Source organism: Crinia signifera, chromosome 4 (assembly GCF_055691185.1).
Source record: "Crinia signifera chromosome 4, ASM5569118v1, whole genome shotgun sequence".
NCBI lineage: Eukaryota > Metazoa > Chordata > Amphibia > Anura > Myobatrachidae > Crinia > Crinia signifera.
In genome coordinates this window covers 95615974-95631272 of record NC_139220.1, presented here as the reverse complement: position 1 = coordinate 95631272, position 15299 = coordinate 95615974, and the positions used below count along the sequence as shown (strand labels likewise).

Genomic DNA, 15299 nt, shown 5'->3' with positions numbered 1-15299 from the left:
TAGGGTGGAATATTTAGAGTTACAGTATTAGGATTTGTTGTTTCAAAATATGGATGGATTACTTTTCGGTTTATCGCAGATCTACAAGTAACGAATCCCTTTTAAATACTATTAATCTGTCACCGTTATTTTATATAAGCGCTGCATTTTCCTTTGTGCCAAAACACGTTTCTGTTGCAGCATATTGCTTACCCCATTGTCACCGAGAATGTCCAGCTGTTTGATGAGATCTGGTATGTTCACGTCCTAAAAAAATAATCATATCATATCAGAGAGGCTTCATAGTTCAATTCATGTGATTGTGTTGATGTTTAGTCAGTGCAGATCATTTTTACTATATATGCTACTGAAACAAACGTCATCCAAAACACATTCTCTCTGAAGCTCATCATCACTCAAACTATGCAATGTATTAAAAAAAATGGGGGTGTGCGCAGCCCCCCACGTTTTAGTTCTAATTCATCATCGTGTTTTGAATTTGGTAAAACAACCATCAAGTGTTTTGCTTTGGATTCTCAATTTAGTTTAAAATCAATTAAAAAATAAACAATAAAAAATTGATACTATAGCTTAAATTATGTAACTTTGCAATCCAAAACCCAAACTGTGGAACTTAAATCCAAATACGAACTGCAGGAAGATTCGAATTGGGACTCAATTTGGATCAGATCTCCCATGGGATCTAGAGTTGATTTTGGCTCAGATTCATACATTGTCCGAATTCTATGTCCTTCCCAGGATGACCTATAAATGTTTCCCTTATACTTTCAATTACCTCCCTGTTTTCCCATCTACCCATCCATAGTAAGATTAGGTTATGAACTCCATTTTGTAATATATAGGCCCTACCTTCCAGGTCACCCAGTGCGGGAGGACTTATTCTTCATGTGCCAAAGGCGTGTGCATTGGCAAAAGGGGGATGGTCTAATGGGTGGGAAGCGTGGTCCGCGCCCCCATTTCTGTCACTCTGGGGGTATGGACATGTGGACTGCACTGGTGACCACTCTTTGTATACCGCTGGTTCCTACACTGGTGCAGTATATAATGTTACAGTGCAGCACCCCACTAGTGTCTTTGAGCAAAAGCCAGCATTTTGCTGCCACCCCCTTAGTGGCACCCCTGTCTGAAACATTCTCTCTCTCTTATATTTATATACATGTTTAGTGTCCTTGAGTCTCTGAAACACTGCCATTGGCTGGCAGAGAGTGAAACTACATCTCTTTCTCACACATGCACAAACACAGAAGGTAGCAGACTAGCTTTCAAAGCTTCTGCTTCAAGTGGGTTTACTGGTATATATATATATATATATATATATATATATATATATATATATATATATATACTGCATATAACGTACCTTAACACCTTCCTTCATGCAGTAAATCTGTAACGCACTGACACCATCAGAAAATGGGTGGATCTGAAGATTAAATGGAGGGGATCTTCTCTCTCTTTCCTGTGAATTAATGATAACATAGATTGTGGTCATTTTCCATAGGTAAACATGTAGCTTACAAGTGGTAGTAGCAGCTTGTGCCAACCATATGTGTCATCCAGCTTATAAACCACACAGATCATAAGAGATTACATACAGTTATTATCATCTATGTGTCCACTTCACCGGAGCATTATAACAAGAGCAGTGAGTGTGACTGGCAAGGGGGTGCTAGTACAACATGCTGTAAACAACCACACTCAGATGTCTGCACATAAAGGGCCTGCTTTAGAGGAAATATACTGTATGTAGATCTTCATCCATGTCCATCAGTTTGTGGAAGTAGCTGTCATCACTGTCAATGTGAATTCGGACAGACACTGAATAGCTCACAATTCAAGCGGCTCAGCCACGGCACATTTATTGTGAACACACAGCTACAGCCAGCCAGCAGCAAGGGGAATGTGGTTGAAACGTGTACAATTCAGCTTCACCCATTGCAGCTCAATGTTACTTTTGCTTGGTTTGGGACACATGTTCTGGGCAGATAATCACAAAATCCATCCGCAAAATGAAGCTACATACATGCAACTCTATATCAGGCCCAAATCCAATCATGAACATACGTGTAAATTAGCTAATATGTCAGTGCTTAAGCACATTGCTCATCATGGGGCTTCAGTCACCTTGTGTGTGGGGGGCTTAAAAGCAGCCAAATTGCAACATTCGTGTGTAAACAAAAAATACAATTTTAATACTTATGATTTATGGACGCATGTCATTGTGCAATCATACTGATGGGACTATTTATATTTGGAGGCCTGGAGCTGTAGTCCCATATGACCCATAACTAATTTTGTCCTACCTATTCCCTTTCTGAATAGAGTCATCATACAATATTAAATATTGTTGTTCATCCTGTGACCCAATCTTACTTCCAACTCCAGATTGCGGAATTCCAATAATTCATTCTGGTCTCTTGCATCTTGCAGCTCTTGTTGCAGTCGATTATTTTCAGACTCCAGTTTATCAATCTACAAGAATATATATTCATAGAATTATTATTTCAATATTTCAAATTAGATGACATCACAAGAGTTGAGCTGCTTGAATTAAATACTAAATTCTAGAAAAGGAAGTGCAGGTTTGACATAGGTAAACTTGATAAAGTTTCGGCAATTGGGGAAACGAAATGCGTTGACGTCACTAATCTTGCGGTGGGTCTCCTTCCATTCTTCACGCTACAAGCGCACTTGCTGTCTCCAAACAATCGACTCCGGCCTCCATCCGGCGGTGACGTGAGTGGCCGGCGTCTCTTTATCCCCCACTATACATGGAGAAGAACCAGCTACTGGCACTGGGAGGGACGCCTTGCACGTGATAACCATATACTACCTCACACGGAGCGGACTGCCTACAAACAAAGGGCGCATGCCGCCATTGGTGGGGTGAGGTACACTAACTACTCCTTTTTTACATCAGTACGTGCTTACCGGTGGGAACCACAATTTGGTGAGATTGGAGAGGAGCTTAAATATACTGCTGCTTACTACTAACTTTGCCCAGTTTGTACAGCATTAACACGGCCAATTCGTTATATATGCGTGTTTGCTTACACGCTAAAAGACTGCCGTTAAATGCTGAAACCTCCACTTACTGCAACTATTCATTAATTTACTAATATACATCTTGATAAATTAAACTTGGAGACCCAATTGCATAACGCTGTAATTATATGGCATATCTTATATTTATATTTTTGTTTTAATTGTGTATTTTTGTTTAGAATTTTCTCAGGGAGTGGGAGAGACCCTCAGTAGACTTCCCTCCACCTTGCGGCTCGGGGTCGTCCTCGGGGGACCGAAGCTCTCCCCAAAAGGCGAGAGCTTCGGCACATTGGGGAAATGGAAGGCCCGAAAGGGTCAACCACACAACCAAAAAAAACGTGACACACTACAAAAAAAAGAAAACGTGTAAAAGTGCACGAACGTGAAGAGAGGAAAATAAATAAATAAATAATAAAGAGGACCCCAGCCAGAAGGCCGGGGTGGGGGTGTGAAAAAATTGTCCTACCCCATCCAAAAGGACGAGGTAAGGACGTGCAGCCTAACCAAAGGGGAAGTGCGCAGTGCAAGTGCTTACTTGTGCAAGGTGATTTTTGGGATCACCCATGCAGGTTCAGCACCCCTGAGTTTCCCCGGGGGCACAGTGCAGCCTCGGGCCCTAGGCAGCCGACCGATCAGCGTCCGACCAAGGTTTCTCTGTTCCCATCGTAGGGCACTTTCCAGCCCCTGGTATGGGAATGGGTACTCCACTGACTCCCTTAGGGGCTGCGACCCCCTCGGAAGAGCAATCTACTCAGTCTCAGTGTTTCTCCGATCCCAAGGCTAAGGTACTAAGCTGGGCCTTTCGCGGTCTCCCCATCAGAGGCTACGAACCTCTGGAACAGTAGCCATCTACTCAGTCCCAGCCTTTCTCCTTGGGAATGGATACTAGACTGAGCCTTTCGCTGTCTCGTCCTTCGGGGGCTACGAACCCCGTCAAGAGAGCCAAACTACTAGGCCCAGTGTTTCTCCCCCCCTCTCACCAGCGGGTTTACGGAAACAACACCTCCTACCACTGGCAGAGGTGAAGGTACTCAGCCAGACTTTTCACCACTCCCAGGCAAAAAAGAGGGGTCCCACACCCTCCGCCCATCAGAGCAGCTACTCAGTCCAGCCTTTCTCTATTCTCTGCCAGAGGCCAGTCCATACCCACTGATAAGAACAGATACTACACTTGATCTTAGCCAAAAGGCATTCATTCCCATCCTAAATGTGGCTGAAGGAAGCATGGAATACTGTACCTTTTCTATCAGTTCCTGATTTCGTCTGATGAAGAGCTGTTTCTCTTCCACCCAATGTGAATCCTGTTGATATAAAAAATTAAATATTGTTTTTACTCAAAGCGTTTAGTTTTAGGTACAGAAATCAGACATGTTAAGTAATTCTAGGATTATGGGTAAAGAGTCTACAATTAAGTGTAACAAGATAACAAATTCAATTAATAAATGATATAAATAAATGGGAAATCCTGTATTCAAATTACTAACCTGCCCCCTCTGAGCCAAGGCCTTTTCCAGATCTTCAATCTTGGCTTTATAGCGCAGAGCTTCTGTCTGCATCTGCTCTTGAACCTGTTACCGGATAAATGCATATACTGTAATATCATGCTTGCCTTTTTGTTCTCACTAAGAAATGCTAATGGTGCCTACACGATTTAGGGGCATTTTCTAAGTGATCTCACTAGATTGCTTAGAAAATGCCCCTACGTCGCTCTGTGAGTAGATGCATAGCAATAGCGAAGCGCGGCACCGCACGCCGCTATCGCCCTGGTGATTACTATCCAGCAGGCTGGATAAATCTAGAATCGCCAGTGTCAGGGCCACTGTTCCCACCAGAGAACACTAGCCCTGACAGACGCTCAGCAGCACATCGCTATGCAGCACTGTGTGCTGAGTGATCTAGCATCGCTCAGAATGCACAGCAGTACATCTCCCGGTGTCTAAGACCAATTACTGTGTTAACTAGAATCTATTACATTCCATCTCTGTGACATATACAGTAGGAGTACAAAATCAATCAATCAACACTTTTAGAAGTTATAGACTTTCACCTGCATTAACATTGACTTACTATTAATTTACATAAATGTTCACCTGCCTCCTGATTACTTCCTCCACTCCCATCTCCAAATTGTTCAATGCTGCTCCTTATCTCTAGAGTTCTCTACCTCTCCGCCTCTCTACAAAACTTCAAGTGGGCTCTCAAGACCCACTTCTTCATCAAACCCAGCCACCTCTGATCCTAACCTTCTGCTCACTGTCTAGCCAAGTTGTTTCACTCCTGTCTGTCCTCCTCTCTCCTTTAGAATATAAGCTCTCACGAGCAGGGCCCTCTCCCTCATGTGCCCCTTTTTCTCGTACCTAGACTGACTTGTAACCCATACTCCCTACAATGGCACCTAACCCTTGGCATCTGCCACCCTGGTGCTTATTTCACTGTCATGTCAGCCAATGCAGCTATATTTATATACCATGTACTTTTCCCGCTATGTTGTGTACTGTAACTTGCTGTTTCCATGTTTTCTCCGTTGTTTATGTACTTAGGTGCTGCATATCCCTTGTGGTGCCATATAAATAAAGGAGCATAATAATAATAATAATATTATTATTATTATTATAATGCAGCTCACTGAAAGGTGGGAGAGGGCCTCTCTGTAGCTCTTGGAGAGCAGAGGAGGCACGGCTACAAAGCTGCATAGAGCCCTAGATACAGCTCGCCCACAGCTCTTGATGCTCTGGTTATATCACAGTGTTATCCATTAGTTTACATATGTAGGGTCAGATGCACTAAGCTTTAAAAGTGATAAAATGGAGAGTGTTCAAAAACCAACCAATCAGCTCCTGCCTGACATTTTTCAAAAACAACCAGTGACATGGCAGGTAGGAGCTGATTGGCTGGCTGTTTATCACTCTCCATTTTATCACTTTTGAAGCTTAGTGCATCTGGCCCATAGATTGTTATCTTTTTACCTCACATGATGGTCAGTTATATGAGAAGTGTTTTACTTTTGGCAGAAATGTCATGTTTAATAACCCACAAATGCATACAAAACAAATGCACCAATCTGATTACCTTGACCTCTCTCTCCGCATCTATGATACTGCCTGTATGTTCTTGGAGTAGAGCGTAGGCCCTCTGCAGTGCCTGATACTCCTTCGTCAACTGCCGAAACCTCAGTTCCGACTCTTCAGCTGCTAAACTCTTTGAAAGGACATAGTTGTTAATGTCAGTGAGCAAATATCCAGGGACGTTGTACAATTTTAGTCAGATTTTTATACTAATCAAAAAAGTTACAATACTTATTTTATTATAATAATATATTTTTATTATATGAAATGCTATTATTGGTTTTTATAATGATGGCAAGAATAATAATATGTTACATTTTGTTAAATTAAATATAGGGTACTTGTTATTGAACAACCACCCAGATGGGTGTTAAATGCCCCCCCCCCCCCACTATCAACGCCAACCCAAAGCGTGGTGAGCGCAGCGAGTCCGCACGGGGCGGCGGTGTTCTCTGATCTTTTCATACCCCCACTATCCACGTCAGCATGGAGTTGATTTTATATAGTGTGGGGAGCGCAGCGAGCCACCGAGCCCAAAGCGTGGTGAGCCCCGCGAGGGGCCGCGGAATACATGTAAAGTAATACGCGTCCGCTCGGTGGCTCGCTGCGCTCGCCACACTATCTAAAATCAACTTCACACCGACGTGGATAGTGAGGGTATGAAAAGGTCGGAGGACGCGTACCGCCGCCCCTCGCGGGCTCACTGCGCTCGCCACATTTCAGGTTCGCGTTGATAGTGGGGGTGGCGTGGGGGTGCATTTAACATTGTAAGCACCCATTAGGGTGCTTATACAATAAAAAATTGCATTGGGGCTGCTTTTAACATTGTAAGCACCCATTAGGGTGCTTATACAATCAAAAATCGTATTGCATCGCATGCAGCTATATGGCATGCAATGCGATGGCATAAGATGCCATAAGATGAAAAAATTGGGCGCTGTGCTAGGAAACAAGTACCAAATATAGTGTCTAAAGGTGCGTACACACGGATAGATTTGGCAAAAGATCTGGGCGTTCTCGACCGATTGAAACAACCAATCGCTGAAATTGTTCCGTGTATGAACGATATTGATGCCGATGGGCATAACTGCCGGTCATTGGTAGAGGTCTATGGTCTTTCCTGCATGCAGAAAGATCATAGATCAATCTTTAGCAATATGTACCAATTGTTCCATGAGTATGCACAATGCACAATTAACGATTTGGTAAAGCGGATTGACTGGCTCCCACTCCCCTCCACCATCGTTCATGTGTAATCGTTTGTACAATAATTCACTATTTGACACCAAATCGTTTGTCCACGAGTTCTGAGAAAATTGCTAACGAGATTGGATCGTTTGTTAAATCTTTCCGTGTGTATGCACCTTAATTTATTATTATGTCTAATAGGGACCATCTGTTTTCTAATCTGGATATCTAGTGATTAACCCGGTGACAGAAAGAATGAGAATATGTGCATGTCTAATTTAGCGATCATTGAGGTAGATGTATGAAGCAGTGATAAGGGAGGAGAAGTGATAAAGTGGATGGTACTTTATCACTGGCCAATCAGCTCCTGGCTGTTAATTTACATGCTGGGTTTAGTAAGGGACAGTTAGGAGCTGATTGGCTGGTGATAAAGTACCAGCCACTTTATCATATACATCTACCCCATTGTTACATTGCAACTTTAACATTACAGTGATTGGACTTGAATCATGCCCATAGTATACCAGGTACTTACGATTAGTAACATGAAGAAGAGGAAGTGGTATAAATTCACATATAAAGCATAACAATGAATGGCGCAGGTCACTCACATTGGACGGTCTGACCTTTTTATCCTACATTAAGTACTTTTTCCTCAGTTTTGCATTTGAGTCCATTTATAGTGTACTGGGTAATTAGGATTAGTGTTTTGGCGTGGCTAAGGAGGGTAAGTAATTTTGGATTCCGACTGTTGGAATGTCCCCACAGACAGAATCCCAGCCCGTTTTCGTCCCTTCCGACAGTACAGCGACAGTCGGTATTCAATGTACCAACTGTTGAGTGCTGGGAAGTCCGCAAATCGGGAAAAAATGTCCGCGGATTGTTTAAAAACGGCCGTGAATTTGACAATGCAAAGTTTCCGACTTTTAAAACGTCAGATCCGATAGCCTTCAATGCTGTCGGTAACGGCACCATTGAGTAGGGGAGTGCTGATATTTCCCCTTTCGGGAAATATAAGCACAGATTGAATATCCCCTAAGTCGCAAGTCCTGTGGTGCGCTACATATGGGTTTTTGGAGCGCTTTAAGCAGGGGCGTAACTAGATACATGTGGGCCCCATAGCAAAAGTTTGTAAGGGCCCCTATTTATCACCTAATGCTGAAAAATGTATACAGCACATGATACTTTGTCAGGCTAAGTGGGCCCCTCTCAGCTCTGGGCCCCATAGCAGCTGCACCCCCTGCACCTATGGTAGTTACGCCCTTGGCTTTAAGGATAGCTATATGAGTACACATCTGTATATAGCAAAATCATTTATGAAATGCTTTATTCATTCTTACCTAGTACTGAATGTAGAGTCAAGCTCTAATTACTGAGTTTACTAAGTTAGCTTACTTAATTCGTTCCCTTACTTCATCTAAGTCATCGTCCGGTGTGGCTGGCGTCCTGTCTGTTCGATATGAAGCAACTGAGGAGGTTTCAGAGTCCATGGAGTCATCATCGTAACCAAACACAGTGTCCACCAGGTGTCTCTGCAGCAATGATGGAAAATTACAAGTGGAAACACAATATACCGTATTCTTAAAAATAGGACTGAGCTTCTAACACTATGGGGTAATTTTAATAAAGATTCTGAAAAAAATGAAAAGTGGTGATGTTGCCCATAGCAACCAATCTGATTCTGTCTATCATTTTTCTATTGCAGTGGTTCCCAACCTGGGGTATTAGTACCCCTGGGGTACTCTGCAGACTGGTTGGGGGTACTTGAAAATAATATTGGTAATGGCGGAACTTGGTACTTATATGTTAGTTGGGCTCCCACTATAGTTAGTACTCTCATACCCCCACTATCCATGGCCCTTATTCTGATCGGTGCGGATATTCCCGCATTCTTACGGTGCGGTCCGCACGCCACGGTGTTTTGCCGCGTGCGGCCATCGTCCGTAGAAACGCCCACGTGTCCTCCGCATTCGGACGGACTCACTCTTTAAGAACAGGGCGTGTTTACGGACGACATACAAACCATGCGTGTGCGGGAGAAACACTCCGATTCGGCACGGTATTACTGAGTATTACAGAGTATGCTCGGAAATACCGCATCCGAACGGGAGCCAAGCGGTGCTACCGCCCGTAAGCGGAGTATTTACGCCAAACAACCCACTATTATGTCAATTCTGCAATACATCACATGACCCACTTATTCAATTACCTATCCTCATAAAAAACAGCTTATTTGGAATTGGAATCAATTAGATGCCAATATATCCTTACAAGCATGCCTAACACATCCATTGCACACATTAACCCTTACAGCAATGTAAGTGCAATGGTTTTTATTACACCCTGTGTAAAAGATTATAAACAATCTACACATATACTGTTTCAAGTGCAAATAAAACCAACAACTGTGACAAGTACAGCATATGTGGGGGACTAGTAAGGTTTCCTTGAAGCAGCAATGGTTTCAATTAAAGCACTGACAAGCGGCCTATTAGTGAGTAATGAGTAAAGGAGTAGATTCTATTGGGTTCAGGTGTTAATGGTTGTAGTCATTAGGCGTACGTTCGCCTAGCGCATGAACGAGTGGTGTCCGCAAAGCAATAGTACACTTGTGGACACCGCACATTTCTGCCCTTTTTGATCGCGTGCATTCGGAGTGGTTTCCGAATGTACGCCCCCCAACATAAGTGTACTCCCCCGTGTCCGCCCATGTTTCCGCCCCGTTTTGCCCACTTTGAAACTACGCCCATGTGTCATTCCGCATGACGCCCATAATACGCCCCTATTTCCCGAATGATAGCGGTGAACAGTTCTGGACGGGATCTGGCCGAACTGGTACCGAGTCAAGGCGTGGCACATGCGCGTTGCGTTCTCCACGCATGCGCAGACGCCGTAAAGACGCGATCCGAAAGTATGCGGTAAAGTCCGCGTCAATCAGAATAAGGGCCCATGTCGGCATGGAGTTGATTTTAAAAAGTTTGGCGAGCGCAGCGAGCCACCGAGCCTAAAGTGTGGCGAGCGTAGAGAGACCCGCGAGGGGATGCGTAAAACCAAGCAAATAGCTTAGTGGGCGCCCAACTAACATATAAGTACCAAAATCTCTCATTGCCATTAAGACAAACCACGGCACCTCGCTTCTGGTTCCGTCTACAGAGTCACTTCATGCTTTTGCCGGACAAGACATCCACTGGGGGTGGCCCGCTCTGCCCTCAGACATCAGCGCTCATCTGCCCTGCGCTGACCCGGTGGAGGAAACATGGGACATTAGCAGAGACAGTATTATTTATTTATTATCAGTTTCTTATATAGTTCAGCAATTTCAGTTGTGCTTTACAATTGGAAACAGTGATATAACATACTGGGTATTTACAGACAGTTAAAAGGGTAGGAGGGCCCTGCAAGCTTACAATCTATAGGCAGCGTCCAGAAACCGCAGAACCCAATTCCTGACCACATGCTCCTTAATATAAGGACACACATACCGCCCACTTCCACTACACTCAAAAGGACTGTCGATATTTCAAATTGAGAGGAGGGATACTCATAAGTGAAAAGCCTAATCAAGGGGTATGGGACAGAAAAAAGGTTGGGAACCACTGTTCTATTGCATCCTAGAAAATCTAGGATATGATTAGTTGTTATGGGCAAGATCACCTCTTTGCACAAGCATCCAGGCTGGAAGAACATCTCAGCAACCCTGCTTATTATTGAATACATACAAGTCATTTCTTTATTCCATGGTACACACCTTAATAGGTTTGGAATTTCTTTTCTGTTTCCTTCGTCTTATCCGTTTTTCTCTATCCTAAAAAAAATAAGTGTTCTGTTACAAGCTCTAAAAATACAAATGTATGTATGCACAGTGTGAATACTGTATAAATAATAATCATGTAAAAACAATATAATGTAGCAGGATCCATGTTAGTAAGACAAGACCTCATTATTTACTAACCACTTTGGGCCTGATTCAGATCCATATGCAATTGTCCAAATATTGCACATGCGAATACTTATGTGGGGTACACACCAGGAACGATTTGGCCCCAAATGACCCAATTTATATACAATCTCGACCGATTGTATGTAATTTGGGCATGTTTTGGGCCATTTCTGATCCGATCCTGATCCAATGCGCGGCCCAGCCATTTTTCAGATCCTACCTGCAGCAGGTGGGATCTGTAAACGACCATTCTAGTGGGTACGGGCGCAATCGAATGGGGCCCAGATCGGATGCAGATCGTGAGCGGGTCGTGAGCTCCACAGATCGTGAGCGAATAGCCTGGCAATCGCAGATTAAATTCTGACGAGGTCTGAGACAATGCAACGGGGCAGCAATGCGGCCTTGCGGGGATGAGCCGAGCTGGGCTGCTCTGGAAGCTGATGTCACACGCAGCTGCTGCAACCCTACACGGTTGTTTTTTTACATATTGCAATGTATACATTCTGGTGTCAACAGTCTGAAAGTAGATAAACTACCTACTGTACTTATTAGGCAAAGGGATTACTTTAGGGTTGGACATGTTGGTTACAAAGGATAGTTATGTTGTGTACTTAGCTTGGAGCATTTGCAGTGATACAAGTCTCACCTTACTAAGCGCACTCATCTAGGGATCAGTACAAGCTCACATCAGCTGGTAACCAACATATTAGTGTAAGCCAGTTCTACATATACTGTATATGCCACATATATTAGAACTATGGCCTTGTGGAACATGGTATCCAAATGGTTGACAGGCAATGTCTTGGTTGTAAGGTTGACATGCACAAGATCAACATTGAAAAAAGATTGACATGGAAAAGGTCAATACATAAAAAGGTTGCCATAAATTTTGGGGGATTTTTTTTTAACTATATCATCAACGTGGACCCCGATTGGGAATGGTAAAGTGCACCTGGCCTGAAGCATGGCGAGCAAATCGAGCAATATGAGAAGACGCAATACACTAACTGGGGGTACAAACACTCAGGTTTCAACATTGACTTCGACCTTTTCATGTGTCTAACTTTATAATGTCGACCTATTGTCAATATTGACCATGTGCGTGTAGACCTGTGGCTCTCTACATAATGACTGTGGACCTAGACATTGTCTGTGAGCTATACCACACTTGCGGACCAAATACCAGTTATACAATAACACTGCAGCCTGTATGGAAGGTGGCAATATTTATTTTTATATACATATATACAGACAGAGTGCAGTATTCAATGCCGGTGCGAGCGGCCGGCGAGGGGGTTAAACTGCGAGGATCACAGAAAACCAGTGATCCTCGCAGTTTAACCCCCGCGCCGGCCGCTCGCACTATGCAACGTTCCGGGGGAATCCTCGCAGTCACAGAACTGCGAGGATTCCCCTAAACTGCGAGAGCCGCGGCTAGTGCAGCAAACTCGCTGTAATTAGCCTCGGCTCTCGCAGCTTTTGGAGGCACATTCGCAAATTCCCCCTCGCTCCGTTTTTTGAGCGAGGGGGAATTTGCGAATGAGGGGGGGGTCAGTTGAATACTGACAGGGTGAGCGGTGACTGCGAGCAAAAAGTCCTGCTCGCAGTCACCGCTCGCCCACGGCATTGAATATATGCAATAGAGCTGTTGGATCTACCAACAAGGTGAATACCAACAGTGTAGCTGTTTAACCATTTAATAGTTTTGCTCATTACAGTTTAGACCCTGGCCTGATGTTATTCATACCCCTTTCAGACATAAGCAATAATCCTGGGATTTTTCACATGCACGTGTATAATCCCGGGACTAGTGTATGCCTGAATGGCTCTACCGGGATTTTAGTCGACTAAAATCCTGGGTCCTGCGTACCTGCAATGGACCCGGGATTTTTAAAAACCTGGGATTGTACCCAATCTTTAATTTTTAATCTTTATGCACATTTTCCATTCTTTATAAAGTGCCGGTATGGAAAATCACGTTATATGTATGTTTGTTTATGTGTGTCAAAATTTTTTAATTCTTTATTAATTTCACAACCAATAAGGTGGGATTATCCGTGAACCTATAAATTCAACGAACACGGACAAACTCCCCCTTATTTCTTAAAAACGAGTTTAACAATAAAGTACCAACCCTTTTAAAAATTAAAAATTAATTATCTTTCCAGGTGTGCATCCATAGTGCAATTTCTTTCCTTCTTCTTCAGTCATATTGTACCCAGTTTTGCCCGGATAGCACCCCTGCCATGAAAAATGATGAATAGGAGGCCCTTGTAGACCCTCTAAAAATCAGAAGGGCTAAAACAATCAGTGTGCAGATTATCACCTCCTCCTCCCCCTAACCCCCATATTTTGAAATTGTACCGGGTTTAAAATCCCGGGTAGTATGTCTGAAAGGGATATCACTCCTCTCGACATGCAATGCGGCCACTAATACTGTATATAACACACATTGTATTATCACCACTTACCCTTGTTAAATCATCAATAATATTCTGTTGTTCTACCACTTGTAACTTGAGGAATTCAATTTCTTGCTCTTCGCCAGCTTGGTCAAGGTCATTCAACGATCTCAACTTCTTCAGTGGAGGATGAGATGTGATTTTTTCTTTCTGAAGTTAAACAAGATAAATACAGGATAAAAAATACTTATACTTGAGCTTGTAGCCATAGTATGTTAATAATATTCCGTTTGGTATCAAAATCAATGTTGTGAAACTACATAAAATGAATTGTCAACCTTTTGCTTGTGTTGACCATTTGTCAATGTCAATCTAGACCATGTCAACCTTTTTCATGTTGACCAATAGTGGTCGATCTACAGTAGGTAGGAATTAATGTTCACTGTCAACCTTAATTAATGTTGACCCATCGACTGGACACCCCAGGGAATGTATGTGATTGCTTTAGTTGTTTTGCCATTCTTAATAACATTATGGGAATGAGTAGATGGGTCATTGATTCTCTACTACAATATGAGAGTGTTACTAAGTACTACAAGAACTACAACTCTTTGTGATGAGAAGACTCTGTATCAGTTGGTGATGTATGATGACCAATGGGTACTACGTTACCATGCATTACTGACTAAACGGAAATGACTGAATTTGTCGCCAGATGCACCAAGCTTAAAAAAGTGATAATGGGGTGGGATCAATGACCAGCCAAATCAGCGCCCAACTGCCATGCTACAACCTAGGTTTGAAAATGACAGTTGTGAGATGATTCGCTGGTTATTTATCACTCTCCACTTTATCACTTTTTGAAGCTTAGTGCATCTGGCCCAATATGTTACAGTTCTGGATTAGCTTTAGGCAACATGGTATTACCCTTATTATGTGGTTTCTTCAGTTTTTTATATATTGTAATTAATGGGTATTGTTGTCATTGTGTATGTTGGCAAAAGGGAGAAATGATTATCTGATGATTATTATATCATTAGAGCATATCATTCCGGAGGATCATACTGTATATAGAACAACTTGTGAATGTTATCAGCACCTGGAATTATATAACCTCACATTTATCCACTTTAAAAAATGTATTAAAATATCTTGACACAGTTTGATGAGCTCTGATTCATTTTATTCTAACTTATTCTTATCTGTACTCTTTTCCTCTTTTAATTTGAAACATTTCACTATGTATCAGTTACTACAATTTTTATTGAAGATATTAAAAGTGAACTTTTAATATAATTTCCTATTCAACTTAGTACACTGCATACCTCCCAACATTAGACCTACAGGTCAAGAGAGTAATTTCGCAGGCTGAGGGTGCGCGCCCAAAGCTTTGGGGGGGGGGGGGGGGGTGGCCTACACTTGTGGCACTCCCACAATGCCGTGTCCCATTTCCCCTGCTGTGGGGGCATGGCTAGTGACTCTGTGAGCTGCTGGACATGCTCCCAGCCCCTCTGCACACAACATCTATTCACGGGTGACAGGGGAGACTCCCAACTCCCCCCCCCCCCATATCGTGACGTTCCTGTGAAAAGCGGGACAGATGGATGTATGGATTATAATACATTATTTTTTCTTTTCTCTCTGCAGTTAATCAAATAT

At 42.9% G+C, this 15299-nt stretch overlaps 1 protein-coding gene across 3 annotated transcripts in view; it reads right to left on the bottom strand.

Moving 5' to 3' along the window:
* Positions 1–15299, bottom strand: part of JAKMIP2 (janus kinase and microtubule interacting protein 2) — a 115811-nt gene that overhangs the window by 16028 nt on the left and 84484 nt on the right. For all 3 annotated transcript variants that reach the window (XM_083182004.1, XM_083182006.1, XM_083182005.1), the window contains exons 8-16: positions 13710–13850; positions 11047–11103; positions 8711–8830; positions 6115–6243; positions 4530–4613; positions 4284–4346; positions 2374–2472; positions 1361–1459; positions 193–246 (exon numbers count right to left, since the gene is read on the bottom strand). In XM_083182004.1, coding sequence (XP_083038130.1) covers positions 193–246; positions 1361–1459; positions 2374–2472; positions 4284–4346; positions 4530–4613; positions 6115–6243; positions 8711–8830; positions 11047–11103; positions 13710–13850 — 846 coding nt within the window. The remainder of the gene's footprint in view (positions 1–192; positions 247–1360; positions 1460–2373; positions 2473–4283; positions 4347–4529; positions 4614–6114; positions 6244–8710; positions 8831–11046; positions 11104–13709; positions 13851–15299) is intronic.